At 59.5% G+C, this 16762-nt stretch overlaps 1 protein-coding gene across 1 annotated transcript; it reads left to right on the plus strand.

Moving 5' to 3' along the window:
• On the plus strand, positions 372-9901 carry GJC2 (gap junction protein gamma 2). Its single transcript, XM_018051575.1, has 2 exons — positions 372-510; positions 7579-9901. The coding sequence occupies exon 2, from the start codon at positions 7623-7625 to the stop codon at positions 8910-8912; it is 1290 nt and encodes a 429-aa protein (XP_017907064.1). The 5' UTR covers positions 372-510; positions 7579-7622; the 3' UTR covers positions 8913-9901.

Genomic DNA, 16762 nt, shown 5'->3' on the forward strand with positions numbered 1-16762 from the left:
CTAGACACGGGGCGCTCGCCTGCGCCCTGGTCCACTCCCAGGCCACGTTCTGCCGTGGAACCCAGACAGATGGTAGATGCAAGCTGAGAGGAGGCAGGGAGCCCACGCAGGAACAGAAAGGCTGGGCTTCGTCCCAGATCCCCGATAGACAGCCAGGGCAGGCGAGAGCTGGGCCTGGATGCTGGATGGCAGGCAGAGGGGTGCTACACAGCCTTCACCTTGAAGGCCAGCGAGACGGGACTGGGCTGCCGCCTGACCTGCTGTGTAGCCTGAGAGAGGCTGCTTCCCTCTCTGGGACCCATCCAGACCCAGGGACAATCAGGGATTCAGACCGGGGCCACGGGGGGAACAATGGAGCCCTTGAAGGCCCTCCCCCCACATTGTGCTTGGCGGTGAGAGGTGGCTCTGGGTCGGGCCCTGGACTTAGCTGGGTGCACACTCAGGAGGGCCGTGTCCAGCTGGCCAGCAGGTGGGAAGGCTCAGAAGGACTTGTTTCCTGGCCTGGGAAAGGTAAGATGTCACCAGGAGACCATGGGTGGGGTGCCCTTTAGGGCTGAGCGGCACATTCTTCACTCTGGGTCCGTGGTCCCAGGGGCCTAGGCACAACTCTGGAAACAGCCAGCCCCAAGAGATGACAGGTTCTGGGCCTGACTGTCCCTCCATTCTGGGGGTCTGTCCATCTCAGGCCCCCTGCCCTCAAAAGAGCCAGATGGGTGACACCTCTGGTGCAGTGTGACTTGAGGGCAGGAGGAGGTAGAGGCAGTCTGCCCCCATCCCTCTGGAGGCTGCTAGGCTAGCTGATGAGGAAGGAGGGAAGCGGTGGCCCCTAGCAGCTGGGACCCCTCAGGCCGTGTGGGGCTGGCCAGCCCCCGCCAGCTCGGCAGCTGTGGTGTGTCCAGAGGACGGGGCCTTGGGCTCTTCAGTCCTGGGTGGAGGCTGGGGAGCCCCACCTCCTCCACATGGGCAGACAGACTGGTTGGAACACCTGCCTGCTGTCCACCTTGCTCCTGGACTGGCCTTTATGTAGCCGTGGGCATCTTCCTAAACCCCCACTTGTGGGCACCTGCCTCAGATCTGGTTCCTGGAGGTGAGCAGAGAGCAGAGCAGACTCCTGTCCTCCAGGAGCAGGCCCTGCTGCGCCACAGACGTGAGTGAGTCGTCCGGGTCGGGGTGTGTGCAGGGCGGCTGGGCAGGCGTCCTGACGAGGGGTTGCATGGCTGCGGGACACAGCCGGTCCTGTGGTGCACTCGGCCTTGGGGGGAGCAAGCATTAGGGCAGGACGGGGGTATGCAGGGCAGGAAAAGTGACAGTGCCGCAGACCGAGAAAGAGGGCAGAGTGCGGGGCACCTTGGCTTTACTGTGGCATTTTGGGGCAGCTCCAGGGTAGGCGGTTAGGAGGGGTGGACAGTGGGGCACCCCATGGGGTCTGAGGGGTGTAGCCTCCCGCCCTTGTTCCTCTTGACACCTTCCTCTGCCAGAGCCCACCATTCTGCGTCCCGGGCTCCCCTGAGGCAGGAGCAGTCCCGGCCGCTCCACCGTGACTCACTCCCCAGGCTTGGCCCCACCACGCCCTCCACCCCTGCAGGAAGCCCCTCACTTCCCAGGTTCAAGCTAGGATGGAACAGGCGGCCCTGGTTCCTCAGCAGACCCAGTGCTGTGGCAGAGCTCCATTGCTTCCGAGCATGCAGTGGGGAAGCCTCACTTCCCAGAGGAAGGCCACTGCGGGGGTCGGGGCGGGGGGGTGGTACAAGGCAGAAGGCGGCGTGAGTGCGCGTGCGTGTGTGAAAGTGAGTGAGGATGAAGGATGTGTGTGCAGATGCATGTGTAAGTGTGTATCCATGTGTGAGAGGAGGGACTACAGAGCTGGTCAGCTCTGGATTGGGCAGGAGCAGGTCAGGTAATCATCCCTCAGGACCCATGAGGGTATGGGCTTTGTTCGGAGAGCCCTGGGCTTCCTGGGACCCCACCTTGGGGTCCCTGCAGGAAGGGAAATGGGGGTAGGCAGCTGGGAGGGGAACCTGGTCACTAACTGGTGTCTACACAGTGTGGGAGGCTGTGGTGTACCCTGGAGTTGCTGGGGGCAGGTGAAGGTGGCAGAGGAGCCCCAGGCCTGGGTTCTGGGCACCTGAGGTGGGGGAGGTATACACCTCTCACTGGCTGGGGGTCCAGGTAGGACATGACTGGGGCATCTAGGACGGGCCTGGAGTGGGCAGGGATGTGGAGGACCACCTGCAGAAGCCTCACAAAGCTGACAAGGGGAGATCTGAGCATCTAAGGCCCAGCTGTGGGGAGAGCAGCCTTGGGGGCTTGGCGCCAGTGGAGGCAGGGAGAAATTCCTCTGGGCATGCAGTGTTAGGACCTGAGCAGCGGGAGGTGCTGCAGCCTCACTCAGAACTGTCCCCGGCAGGGTACTTGGGTGGGTGTGTGGGCACGCAGCAGGAGGGAGACCCTAGCTTGGAGGCCTGCAGAAGTGGGGTTTCTGGAACAGGCCCTGGTCCTTTATAAAGACCGCAGTCTCCTGGGGTTGAGTCTACCTTGGGCTTTTTGAAGGTGCTCATATGTCAAGGAGGGACCACCCAGGGTCTGCTGCACCCAGGAGTCCTCAGGAAGGGGAAGAGGCTACCTGCGGTGCTGAGATTCCCAGGGAAGGGTTCCATCAGTCCTCTTGGTGAGCTGAGCACTCTGGAGTGGGGAGCAGGCCAGCAGCCCCACCGCAGGCAGAGGAAGCCCGCCCACAGCGCGAGGGGGCACGTGGAGGAAGCTAGGCCGGGGTGGGAAGGAAGTGGCTGGGCAGGCCCAGCCTCACTGCATTGCAGGAGGCGGCCCTGGGCACCTCTGGGTCCCAGTCTCCGACCAGCCCCTCAGGGCCTCCATTCATATCCAGGGGTGGAAGGAGCTTGAAGGGGAGAGTGCCCAGCTGCCCACCTCTGCAGAAGCCACTCTCTTGGTGCCAGAACCAGGGGTAGAGGGCCCAGCTCACCCCAGCACAGGTCATCCTGATGCCCCTGGAGCCCAGAGTGTGCGCCTCCCACCCTCCTCCCAATAGGGTGCCTGCTCTGGCAGCTCTGGGTGAAGATGACCCCAGCCCCTTTCACGGGGAGCCCTAGCATGCGCCCTGCTCACTGGCCAGTCCCCCCTCCCTCCCCAGTTCACCCACCCTCCGCTGAGCACTCCCAGGCCTGCCCCTTCCCAGGCCTTGACCCCAGGTGCACCTGGCCCTCTGTCCTGGGTGGCCCCCACCCACACTTGCTGTAACATGTAGCTCTGGGGGGGATTCCCTCTGAACAGATGCCGAGATCCCTCCCAACAAATGCCAAGAACTTGTTCCCTGAGGGGCTAGCACCCCCTCATACACCTTCTCCTGCTGGCCCAGCCAGGGCTAAGCCCCCACGGGCTGCCTCCTCCCGTTAGCACCAGACATCTGTGGGCCTGGCCTTTGCCTCCCACTTCTCCAGTCCTGTGTTGGGGTCCTGGTACCCCACAGCCCCAGGACTGGTCACTAGTGAAAGTCCCCGCTCTGCACATGAAGCCTCCAGACCCAGAGAAGTACGTTCCAGATGGGAAAAGACAGGGAGAAGGAGCTTGTAGTGATGGGGTAGGAAGCCACTTTAAATACGGTCTCTTATTTTCCAGCCCCTGTGCTTTACAGAGAAACTGGAGAGACCAGGGAGAGTCCTCACTCGCCCCCAAGCCCAGTCCCCCCATAGAGCGCTTGTCGCAATCGGTGCGCCAATACCGATGTGTTGCCAGTAACCAAAGGCGCCTCCCTTTGCACCTGTGATCTTTCGCTCTCCTGAGAGCCCCCGAGGGGTGGCTGTCCCCATGTCTCCTAGGCCCCTCTTGTGGTGACTTCCTCAGATTTCCTTAGTTTCTGGTGCCCTTGGAATTTTGCAGGTCAGGTAGTTTGTGAAAGCCCCTCCGGGAACTTGTTTCAATATATCTCATGACTGCCTGTGGCGAGGGTTTGGAAAGAAGGCCTTGGGGGCAGCAAGCTCTGTGGTCTCAGCGCAGCTTCTCACTTTGGGCGGGGACCTCTGTCACAGCCTGCTGTCTGTCAGGCACCCTCCTTTCCTCCGTGCTGTGCTCTCTGGAGGAACACCCTCCTGGAGGTCACAGAGGCAGCATGAATATTTAGAGTTCCATTCTCCCCCATTTAGTTAGTTATTGTAGCATTTATATCACTGGGAACTCATACTTTTTACCTTGGGCTATAATCTGTAAACCAATCTATAGTAGTACGTTGCTTTATTGGCTGAATTGATCTGGTTTCAGATACTGGGATCTACTTCCCTCAGCTCCCACGTTGTGTCCCTTTGACTAGCCTCCATTAGTGAGAGTGTGTGTGTGTGTGTGTGTGTGTTAGCACTTCCTTCCTCTGACACCAAGAGATGCTTCAGGCTCGTTTCCTGCGGCTGCCCTGCAACCAGCTGTTTCTCCACTAGCCCAGTTTCCTTTATTGGAGAGTGGGACCAAGGTGTGTTCATCGCTGTGGGGTGTTTTTCCATATAGGCCTGACAGGCACGGTGTATATGCAAGTGCCTCTTGTCCATACTGAGCTGAAGGTGAGTTCAGACCCACAGAGCCAATGACCACGTGGAACATTCCAGCCCTCTCCTCTCATTTGTCTGTAACCCCCACACAGTGAGCACCTGGGCCTGCTCCCCATCCAAGTGCGCAGGAGCACAGAGCGCCTGGCAGGGTGCTGGGCTGGCCTCGCCGGCAGTCGGGACTGGGCGAGGGGCGGGGCGTGGGCGGGGCCGGGCTGGGCACTAGCAGAAGCCTGAGGCGGGGGCGGGGGCGGGGGCGGGGGCGGGGGCGGGCTGGGCACTAGCAGAAGCCTGGGGCGGGGGCGGGGCATGGGCGGGGCCGGGCTGGGCACTAGCAGAAGCCTGAGGCGGGGGCGGGGCGGGGGCGGGGCGGGGGCGGGGCCGGGCTGGGCACTAGCAGAAGCCTGAGGCGGAGGCGGAGGCGGAGGCGGAGGCGGGGGCGGGGGCGGGGGCGGGGCGGGGGCGGCAGGAGCGGCGGGTTTCCGCGTTGCGGGGAGCGAAAGGGGGTTGCTGGTGAGCTGGGGCCAGGTACGCTTGGCATTTTACTCCAAAGTCGGGAGGGGCTGCAGGAGCACAGGTCGATGGGCTCCTGAAGATGCCGAGCAGAGGCGAGGTAGGCCCAAGGGGCTGCCGGGCGTCTGCTGATGAAGCAGACGGAGTGCGGGGCAGAGAGCTGTCCAATATAAGCCCACCTGGGATGGAAGCCAATTTGGAGGGAAGTTTTGGGGTCCGGTCTTCTGGGAGTTGCTGGGCCTACTGGCGTCCATGAGCCTATGTGGAGGTGGCAGCTGGCACTGGAAGCCTAGATTTGGGGGACCCAGTGCATGGCACTTCAGACGGTGCCCAGAGCTGGTCAGCGTCAGCCCCTGACCGCAGAACCCTGCTGTGAGTGCGTGTGTGACACAGGCCCTGCACATGTGCACACAGACAGGGGCCCCTGCACCTACAGAGCCAGAGCCTCTGCCGCACACCCAGAGCGTGCCTGAGCCCCCGACTGGCCCTGGGGAAGGTGGGAAGCTTCCTCCACATGACTCGTCTCTGGGGACGCCGCAACTGCACCTGGGTCAGCGCCCAGGGCAAAGTGCCATCCTTCACACCCCAGGGCAGGGTCCACCCAGTGCCATACTAGAGCTGGTCTCGAACAACCCCCCTGCCACCCGGTGCGTGTCTCCTGGCGCTGCCCATGGGCCCTGTGGGAGCATTGACACCACAGGAATCAGTGAACACTGCACCACGGCTCTCCCACCAGAGCCAGTTGTTGAATGCCACACACGGGGGTCGGGATTGTCCTGGCACCATCACCTTCCCTCCTGTTTCCCCACTGGCATCCATCTTGGACGGGAGAAGAGTCGGGACTGCTCTGCCATCCCTTTTCTGGGTTCCTGCATGGTGGGGCTGTGGGCCCCAGCCTCCTGTGATGTGGGACTGTCGAGGTCAGGGATGGGGACAGGTCCTGAAAGAGGGCTGAGGTTCAAGCTGAGGAAGAACGTCCAGCTGAGTTCACCAAGACCTCCGTGGGGGTCATTCCTTCTTGAGGCAGAGGTATATGAAACTCGGCCTGGAGGGCTGGGCATGTGCCACCTGTGAATGTGTGCCTGTACACAAGTGCGTTGCACAGATGACTGTGTCTATACGTATGTGTGCACTTGTATACTAGTGTTTGCATGTGTGTGGCTCTGAGAGGGGCGTTGCACACAGATGTAAGGAAATAGGGTCACTTCCCCAGGAATCCCGGCTGCCCCCTCTTCCTGCCCCCACCCCTTGCTCCGGGAGGACCCAGCTCAATAAAGAGGCCGGGAGACCTGTTTGCCCCTGCTGTTCCATCCCACACCTGCCCACTCTGCTTCCCAGGCCTGTTCGAGAAAGAGGGGACCAAAAGCATCGGGGGTCTTCAGCCCCCAAACTGCACAGGAGCAGGTACTGGTACGAAGGAAGGAGGGTGGGTGTTAGGAGGCTTCAGCTCCCTCCCCAGAGGCACGGGGGTACAGGAGTGTGCGCTCCTGCCCACTGAGCCCCTTCTAGGCACAGGCCCCCTCAGAGGTAGCTGATCCAAGAGGAGCACTGGTCCAGGGCCTGGCCAGGTGCCCACGTGTAGCTGTGCGTGTGCTTCATGGTGTTTGAGGGCCTTGCTGCACATGGTGCCACCTCGAACAGACACCTGGGCTTACCTCCGCCCTCAGCCAGGCTGTGCACAGGACACGGGAGTGCTGCAATAAGAGGGAGTCGCAGCCTGGAGGGTGGGCACCAGCCCCTGGCATAGCTGAATCGGTGGGGGTGATGGGAGCATGGCCGTGATCCTGAGTGAACATCCTCTTTAGGCTGTGGAGGGAGCTGGGAGGGGGCACTGTTGGGAGATCTGGAACCGAGGGGGCTGGAGGCTGACAGAGCCACTGGGTCTGGAGGTGGATGGGATCGGGGTGTGATGGGGAAGCAGTAAGTCGCCGGAGGCTGAGGGAGGGCCACTGGGACTCGGGGCCTGGGGAACTGTGGGCTGATGGGGACTGGAGTGGCTGTGGAGTGAAGGCCAGGCAGACGGGGGCTCAGCCCCTGGTGGGCCCCTGGCACACTGGAAGCAGGACTCCAGCAACCGGGGTGCTGCAGGGTGGGAGCAGGCACCGGAGGTGAGGCTGCTCTGCTTTCTGGCTGCCCCTATAGAGGCAGCTCACCCGATGGACTCCCTGTTGCTCTCAGGGCCTGGGGTGGGGTCCCCACAGGCTGGGGGATGAGCATGTCTTGCTCAGGGCCCTGCTTTCCTGCAGGGTTGGGGGGGGGGGGCAGGAGGGACTGGCTTTGTTCCAGGCCACAGAGACCTGGGGTCAGGTCTTGGGGCAGCCGGGGCATGTGCTCAGAAAGGTGGCCCAGCGTCTGTCCTTGTAGGCTCTGGCCTCCGGCTGCAGAGGCCCCTCCCTGTATCCATCCTAGGGCAGGGTCAGGACTTGGGCTGAGTGGTACTCCTGGAGGGGCTCTGGTGCCACTGTCCATCCCCGCCACCGCACCCCATCAGCCCTTGCCCCGTTTGTCCTTGCCCAAGGTTGAGCTCCTGCTGGTGACCTGCAGGCCCTATCCCCCGCCCCTATGACCAACATGAGCTGGAGTTTCCTGACGCGGCTGCTGGAAGAGATCCACAACCACTCCACGTTTGTGGGCAAGGTGTGGCTCACGGTGCTGGTGGTCTTCCGCATCGTGCTCACCGCCGTGGGCGGCGAGTCCATCTACTCCGATGAGCAGACCAAGTTCACGTGCAACACGCGGCAGCCAGGCTGCGACAACGTCTGCTATGACGCCTTCGCACCCCTGTCCCACGTGCGCTTCTGGGTCTTCCAGATTGTGGTCATCTCCACGCCCTCCGTCATGTACCTGGGCTACGCTGTGCACCGCCTGGCCCGCGCCTCCCAGGATGAGCGCCGTCGCGCCTCTCGCCGCCGCCCCGGCCGCCGCGCGCCCCGCGCTCCCCTGCCGTTGCCCCCACCGCCCCACCCGGGCTGGCCCGAGCCCGCCGACCTGGGCGAGGAGGAACCCATGCTGGGCCTGGGTGAAGAGGACGAAGACCCGGGAGTGGCCGAGGGCCTGGGTGAAGATGACGAGGCTGAGGACACGGGGGCGGCCAAGGGCGCAGGAGGGGACACAAAGGTGGCTGGGGTCCCGGGTCCCGCAGGGCAGCATGACGGGCGGCGGCGCATCCAGCGCGAGGGCCTGATGCGCGTGTACGTCGCCCAGCTGGTGGCGCGGGCCGCCTTCGAGGTGGCCTTCCTGGTGGGCCAGTACCTTCTGTACGGTTTCGAGGTGCGGCCCTTCTTCGCGTGTAGCCGCCAGCCCTGTCCCCACGTGGTTGACTGCTTCGTGTCACGGCCCACCGAGAAGACGGTCTTCCTGCTGGTCATGTACGTGGTCAGCTGCCTCTGTCTGCTGCTCAACCTCTGTGAGATGGCGCACCTGGGCCTCGGCAGCGCGCAGGACGCTGTGCGCGGCCGCCGCCCACTGCCCACCTCCCCCGGCCCCATGCCCCGGCCGCCTCCGTGCGCTCTGCCCGCTGCACCTTCAGGCCTGGCCTGCCCGCCTGACTATAGCCTGGTGGTTCGCACAGCTGAGCGAGCACGCGCCCAGGACCAGGACCTGGCCAGCCTGGCGCTGCAGGCGCTGCAGGACCGGCGGGCACTCGGGGACCTTGACAGTCCACCTGGCCCGGGCCTCCCAGCAAATGCCCGGGGGCCCCCGAAGGCTGGCGCCCCTGCGTCCGGGTCTGGCAGTGCCACGTCAGGGGGCACTGTGGGGGGCCAGGGTCGGCAGGGGATCAAACCCAGGATGGGCTCAGAGAAAGGCAGCGGGAGCAGCAGCAGGGAGGGTAAGACCACCGTGTGGATCTGAGGCCTCGCCCCGGCTGCTCTGCATCTTCCCTCCTCCCCAGGGCAGAGGCAGGGGGCTCTGGGGGAAGTCTCGGGGCTGGACACCACCTAAGGCGCAGAGCGCAACCTGCCCTCCTCTTCCTCAGCTGGCTGCTCGCCCCCTCCGGAGGGGATACAGGGCACCAACCTTCTCTGCATCAGCACCCCTCCCTGCCTGAGCCCTGTCTTCCTCCAGGGTAGGGTGGGCAGCCTGGGAACCAAGAAGGGTCCCCATCTCTGACCCATAAGCCCTGATGGGGGATAGGACTGTGGCTGGGGCACTGCCCCCCTCCCAGAGCCACCCAGCTGGCCCCCTCAGGACAAGGGGGTCCTCCAGGCAGGAGCTCTACCCATCCTGCCCTGCTTCCCTGCAGAAGCCCGAGTGTGACTGCCCAGGGGTGCCTGGCCTGGGTGTTGAGGGGTTTTGTGCGTATCCCCACTCCCTGCCTAGCAAACGGGGTTCCTTTCCTAGCACCCACATTCTTCTAGTCCATGTTCTGGTTCTTGCAGAGCTAGAGGCAGTGCCAGGTCTTCCTGATGAAGGAAAAACAGTGAGCACAGTGGTGGGAAGCTGCACCCAGTGCTGGTCGGCACCACTTCACGCCTCGCCCCCCCAGGTCCCAAGTGTGAGCTGCCTTGAGTGCAGCTGGGACTGCGCCCTGCTTCCTGTTTCCGCCCAGACAGGTCTGGGGCTAAGGCCTTGCGTGCGCTGGGTGGATGGGACCATGCCCTCTCCAGCTCTGTGCTGGCCTGGCATGGCCCCTTCCATGGGCACATACTTGAAATTCCGAAAAGACACTGGCCTCCCTTGCCACTCAGACCAACAGGGTGGTGGTCAGGGGCTATGACTTTGGCCATGCTGAGGGAAGGGACTCTGAAGCTCCTGCCATAGCCTCTTCCCTCCAGCCCCCTCTCCAACTCAGACACAGCCTCCAAACAAAGGGAGTGAAATAAAACTAGCTTTTGCTTACAGCCCCGTGTGTGTGTGTGCTTGTATGCATGCGGGCTGGGGTGTGTGCTCGTGTCTGAGAACACGCATATGCCTGTCTGTACGTGTCCACCACTGGCCTCTGGGGACACATGGCTCAACTCTAGGATGACTGGGAGAGGAAGCCACTCTCCAGGGACCATCCAGGGAGCAAGGCCCAGGCTGAGCCCCTGCAACCCTCTGGAACACTCGGGTGCCACTCTGTGCCAGGCCACAGGCTTGGCCCAGAGGAGAGGGATGCGGCTGGAGGAGAACAAAGACCAGCCAGGCGTGCATGCTTAGAGCCCAAGGTGGTAGTGCAGAGGACAGAGGGGCGGTCCTCTCTCTGGCCCTGGCATTATCCAGACGCTGGCCAAAGCCTGCAGCGGCAGCTTTCGTGGAGAGCAAAGGTGAGCACAGTGGGGAAAACAGCTGCTGCCAGCAAGGAGCCACCTTGGTCTAGACTTCAGTGACCCCTTTTGACTCTCAGTCTCCCTCCAGCCCACGGCAGACCCTGAGAGGTCCTCTCAGACTGCAGACCCTCTCTGGGGTCCCAGGGCCAATCTCCAAGCCCACATGAACCCCAACCTAGCCTGCCTCTGGTCAGATGCCAAATGCAGGCTGAGTCTCCTTCCCTTGTGGGGTCTGACTGGCTGGTCCGAGGTGCCAAGTGAGCCTTGGCCCCAGGTAAGCCCCACCCCCACGAAGCCCCAGATGTCAGTGCTGGAAGCAGAGCCTCAGAGGGAAAGTGAATCCAGGTCCAGAGCAGGGATTCACCATTTTCCTCCCCGAGGGAGGAAAGTCTAAGGATCTGGCAGCCCTGGCAGAGTTGGGGGCTGTCACACAGTCGTCGCAAGGAAGACGGGGTCTCTGTGGTGGGGAACATGCCGTCCAGCCACGTCTGGCTCCTGTCAGTGCGACTGGAGACAGTGAGCAGCAGAGCTGGGCAAGGACGTCTGCAAGGCACCGCTGTGGGTGAACACCGTGCCGTGGCCCCCCTCCACGGCCTCCCTGCGGACAGCATCCCGCAGCCAGTGGAGGCCCCGCAGGACCTCAGGAGCTCAGGGGGACGCGTGGGCATTCCAGGTGGGGAATGGTGGGGGACTTCAGGGTTCAGAACCGCCCTAGTGACAGGAGAAGGTTGGTGAGGAAGGCAGGTGTCCACTTCCAGCATGGAAGTGGGTGGTTCGATCCTGAAGGTCAGCGCTCCCACATCTCAAGGCTGTGAGGCACCCTTGATGGTGACAGGGTCCCATAAGGGGTGGAAGGTGGGACATGAACTCTCAGCATCTGCCTGAAAAGAAGCCTTACGTCAGCAGACAGGGAGCCCCTGGGCAGGTTTGTGTTTGGGAAGAACATTCTTGATTTCACTGTGACAGTGTCCAGGGAAGCCTCCTCCCACCCACAGAGAGGGAGCTTTAGGTCATGCTCAAGGGGCCAGGACCTCATTCTCTGGGCCCTTCCCGAGTAAAGTAACATCAGGATCTCACCCTCTCTAACGAGTTGATTCCCTGGTGTAGCTGCAGCCTGGACTGCCTGGTGGGGCCAGGCCTGGCTTAAAGATCTCCTCACTCACTGAGGTGGGGGTCCATGTTGGGGTCCCTTGATGTGGTTTGGACCTCCTTAGAGCAAAGTGGCCCAGCAAAGGCCAGCAGACTCTTATCACCATCCCTGAAGGCACGTCACTTCACATCACTGCAGTCATAGGCCTGCAGGACCTGTCTCAGTGGGCCAGTGTCACTTCGTAAGGGCATGTGGCATAGTTTCCGCAGGCCCCCTAGCCAGGTGTGAAGCTCAGCACAGCCCCCCACCACGCGTGAGCTCGGGGCCTGTGCAGACACTGCCCCCTTCTTTTACCACAGTTCTAGAATCAGCCCACAATCCCCCCTAGGCCGTGTAGCCTGTCCAGTGCCCAGCATCTCAGTCCTCCCACTCCTAACTGGTTCAAAGATGCAGTTTGAGGCTTTTGGGTTCCAGGAGGAGGACTCTGCCCAGGGGCTGCTAGGGAAGTCTGTGCTGCATGTCTGCGACACGGAAGTCGGGTGGGGTCAGCTTGTGAGTCTCTGTGTGCAGTGGGTTGGTCCACCACCAGTCTAGATGTTGGGGTAAAGGTGTGTTTTTAGATGAAATTAACATCAACCATCTGGGGACTTTGATAAAGCAGACCCTTCTCCCTAGTGTGGGTGGCCCTTTATCCAATCTTTGCTCCCTTAAGGGCAGAGACAGGTTCCCAAAGAAGTGATTCAGCCTCCAGACTGCCAGTGAGGATCACGATCGTGTGTCAGTTTGACTGGGTCCTGGGGTGCCCAGAACAAGCATGATCCCAGGTGTGTCTATGAGGGTGATTCTGGATCTGCACACAGAGTAAAGCAGATGGGCCTCAGTGAGGGTGGGCCTCGTCCAGTCAGGTGAAGGCCCAGGAGGAACAAAAAGGCAGAGTCAGAGAGAACTCCTGCCCGACGGCTTGAGCTAGCACACTGGTCGCCTGTCTTCAGACTCAGGTCCAGGCTGGGTCCACACCACGGGCTCTCCCGAGTCTCTAGCTTGCAGACGGCAGATTTGGGGACTCCTTGGCCTCGCCGGTTGAGTGAGCCAGTTCCTATCTTCCTCTTCCTCTGTGTATCCTGAATTGGTTGTTTCTCTGGAGAACCTCAACTAACACACAGCCCATCAGCCAAAGGTTATCAAGAGCATACCAGCTGTGAGGAAAGCTGCCGATGGAGGCGCTACTCTGGAGAGTATCTCAGTCAGCTCGGTCTGTGTAATACCATAGACTGGGTGCTCAGACGGCGACATTTCTTTCTCCCAGTACTGAAAACTGGAAGCCCGAGGCCACGGTGTCAGTGCCTGAGCCCCTCCTCCCCGGGGCCTCACGTGGCCTTCCCTCGGTGCGTCTGCGCTCATTCCCTCTTCTTCCAAGGACACTAGTCTGTTGGATCAAGGCGCACCCCGGGGGCCTCATTTGACCTTCACCACCTCTTTAAAGGTCCCACCTCCAAACACAGCGCCATTCTGAGGTCCTGGGAATTAGGGCTCCAAAATGTGGAGTTGGGGGGATGCAGCACAACCCGCATTAGAAGGTGGACGTCAAACTAAAAGCTCAGTAACCACAGAAGTGACCCCAAGGCGTAGGCCGCCTGTCTCAGGAACTTAGGGGCCTGGGTGCACCACTGCGGTCCTGAGTGTTTTGCGAGCTTCTGATGGGGGTGACTTAGGATTTAGCCATGTCCTCCCAACTGAGGTCACTAGCCATCTCAGCGTCATACCCCAATTTCTTCATGTTCTGGACAGTCTTAACCATGATTTCATGGGTTCACTCCAGTATTTTAACAGGATGTCCATCTCCTATCTGCCGCTGCTGCTGCTGCTAAGTAGCTTCAGTCGTGTCCGACTCTGCGTGGCCCCATAGACAGCAGCCCATGAGGCTCCCCCGTCCCTGGGATTCTCCAGGCAAGAACACTGGAGTGGGGTGCCATTGCCTTCTCCGATCTCCTATCCAGGACATAGTATTTAAGATTCTCGGAGGTAGAGAATTTCCTTCTCCAATGCATGAAAGTGAAAAGTGAAAGTGAGTCGCTGAGTCGCTGAGTCGCACACGACTCAGCGACGCCATGGACTGCAGCCTACCAGGCTCCTCCGTCCATGGGATTTTCCAGGCAAAAGTCCTAGAGTGGGGTGCCATTATTTTCTCCGATCTCCTATCCAGGACATAGTATTTAAGATTCGCGGAGGTGGAGCCCAACCGCTAACCTTGGCACTTAACGCTCACGTAACTACTTAGAAAACAGTGCCTCTCGGCGCCCAGGCGGCCGTGAGGGTGGAGAGCTGAGCAACCACTGCTCCTCGTCCCTCATCTCCTCTGCTCTGCAGCAGGCCGGTGTGTGAGGCCTGTTATCCCAACCCTGCTTCACTGCCTACTGGGGTCCTCAGGCTGTGTGGGCCCACCCAGGTCTGCAAAGGGGCAGGGACAGGCCAGGGAGGTGGCTGGAGCAGGATCAGACAGAATGTCCTTGTCTCATTCTCATCCGTTTCCATGGCTGGAGCCAACTCACCGGCTGTCCAGGGAGCTCGTGGAGGGCTGCAGGGAAGGGGTAACCAGAATGGGGGCAGCTTCCTTCTTCTGACTTTGGGAAGGGAGGAGGCCATGAGCAGAGAATAACAGGAAACAACCCCTGGCTGGCACCAGCTGGGAAACAGGGTCTGGGACCCCCAGGGCTGCTTATTTTTTAGCTCTTAGATCCCCACCCCTCGGGACAGGTCCAGGGCCTGTTGCCTCAGAGGAAGGAGGCTGTGCATGGGGTCCAGCAGTAACCTAAGCCCCCAGCTGGACCCAGGCCAGTGAGTGGGGTTCTCTGAGGGCACCCTGAGGCTCGGTTCTGAGTTCCCTCCACCCAGACCTGTAGGCATGAGAAGCCGCAGAGAGAGGACCAGAGGAGGAGCAGCCAGGAGGTGCCTACATGCAGGTGTTCCTGCTGTCAGACTGGCCAGGCTGGTGCAGAGACCTGGGAAGGCTTCCTGGAGGGGGCCTGAAGCAGTGCTGGTTGGGAGACTCTAGAATGGTGGGAGGTGCTGCCTGCTCTGTTCACAGAGGCAGCCACCAGCTGAGCGTGGCCCATGCAGTAAGGAGCGAAGTTTCATTTGACTTCATTTGAGTTACATTGCATTGAAGCAGTCCTCGGTGGCAGCAGCAGCTCTGCTCAACCAAGTGGGCTGAGCCTGGCACTGGACTGGGAAGGTCAGGTCAGGCTCCAGGGGGCTCGGGATCAGTCTGCTGGCCCTTGGTGTGGGTTGTGCTGGTGAGAGGCATGTTGTCTGCTGGCGAGGGATGGGGTGACGTGAGGCTGGAGGAATGCACCCCCACCCCATGTTGTCCTCGAGTGGTTTCCTCCCTGCCCTCAACAGGGCTGGCAGGGAGGCGCTAGGCCACCCTTGGAACACAGGCCCAACAGGGCACGACCTTTTCCATGCAAGGCCAGTGAAACCACATTCCAGACTGGACTGGTCACAACCAGGAAGCTAGCTGGGAGGGGATCAAGGGCCTGGGAAACCCAAGGGAGCTCCTTTTTGTTAATGAGTTAATTATTGAAAAGCCCCTAAGGATGGGGGCTGGTTGTCAGGAGAACCAACCTTGTGATTAGAGGGTTAGCACTTTCAGCCCCACACCAACGTCTGGGGAGGTGTGAGGGAGTGGAGGTGAATCAATAGCCAATGGCTGATAATTTAATCACTCATCCCTCTGTAATGAAGCCTCCATAAAACCCCAAGAGGACTGGGTTTACAGAGCTTCTCGGTTGGAGAACACACTGAGATTTAGGGAGAGTGGGTTGTGCTCAGGGCAGAGAAGTTCCATACCCCTTCCCACATACCTTGCCCTTTGCATCTCTTCCATCTGGCTGTTCCTGAGTTATATCCTTTCATAATAAATCAGTAATCTGGTAAGAAAATAGTTTCTTTGAGTTCTGTGAGCCACTCTGGCAAAATAATTGAACTCAAGGAGGGAGCTTTTTGGAACTTCTGATCTATAGCTGGCTGATCAGAAGCAAAGGTGCAACTTGGACTTTGACTGGCATCTGAAGGCAAGGGGTGGGAAAATGTGCAGGCACAGTCTAATGGGATCTGATGCTATCTCCAGGTAGATGGATTAAAAATTGAATTAAAGTGCAAAACACCTGGCTGGTATCAGAAAATTGTGTCATGTGGGGAACTCTCCCCCGCTACCAACATTTAGTGATCAGAAGTGTCAGAAGTGAAGGACAGTGCCAGAGTATAAGATACACAGGAGCGTGAGTTCTACACAATAACTAAAGGACCTGAAAGTAGAGTTGCACACCTGTGTTCATGGTGTGTGCAAGAGTGTGTGTCTTAGTCGCTCAGTTGTGTCCGAGTCTTTGAGACCCCATGGACCTTAGCCTGGAGGTGATGGAATTCCAGTTGAGCTATTTCTAATCCTCAAAGATGATGCTGTGAAAGTGCTGCACTCAATATGCCAGCAAATTTGGAAAACTCAGCAGTGGCCACAGGACTGGAAAAGGTCAGTTTTCATTCCAATCCCAAATAAAGGCAATGCCAAAGAATGCTCAAACTACTGCACAATTGCACTCATTTCACATGCTAGTAAAGTAATGCTCAAAATTCTCCAAGCCAGGCTTCAGCAATATGTGAACCATGAACTTCCAGATGTTCAAGCTGGATTTAGAAAAGGCAGAGGAATCAGAGATCAAATTGCCAAGATCTGCTGGATCATGGAAAAAGCAAGAGAGTTCCAGAAAAACATCTATTTCTGCTTTATTGACTATGCCAAAGCCTTTCACTGTGTGGATCACAATAAACTGTGGAAAATTCTGAAAGAGATGGGAATACCAGATCACCTGACCTGCCTCTTGAGACACCTATATGCAGGTCAGGAAGCAACAGTTAGAACTGGACATGGAACAACAGACTGGTTCCAAATAGGAAAAGGAGTACATCAAGGCTGTATACTGTCACCCTGCTGGTTTAACTTCTATGCAGAGTACATCATGAGAAACACTGGGCTGGAAGAAGCACAAGCTGGAATCAAGATTGGTGGGAGAAATATCAATAACCTCAGATATGCAGATGACACCACCCTTATGGCAGAAAGTGAAGAGGAACTAAAAAGCCTCTTGATGAAAGTGAAAGAGGAGAGTGAAAAAGTTGGCTTAAAGCTCAACATTCAGAAAACGAAGATCATGGCATCTGGTCCCATTGCTTCTTGGGAAATAGATGGGGAAACGGAAATAGTGTCAGACTTTATATTTTTGGGCTCCAAAATCACTGCAGATGGTGACTGCAGCCATGAAATTATAAGATGCTTAATCCCTGGAAGAAAATTTATGACCAACCTA

The sequence above is a fragment of the Capra hircus genome, chromosome 7 (assembly GCF_001704415.2).
Source record: "Capra hircus breed San Clemente chromosome 7, ASM170441v1, whole genome shotgun sequence".
Lineage (NCBI taxonomy): Eukaryota > Metazoa > Chordata > Mammalia > Artiodactyla > Bovidae > Capra > Capra hircus.

What these genes read in the sequence shown, in the direction of transcription:
- GJC2 (XM_018051575.1), top strand. Translation starts at nt 7,623, where the DNA reads ATGACCAACATGAGCTGGAGTTTCCTGACGCGGCTGCTGGAAGAGATC.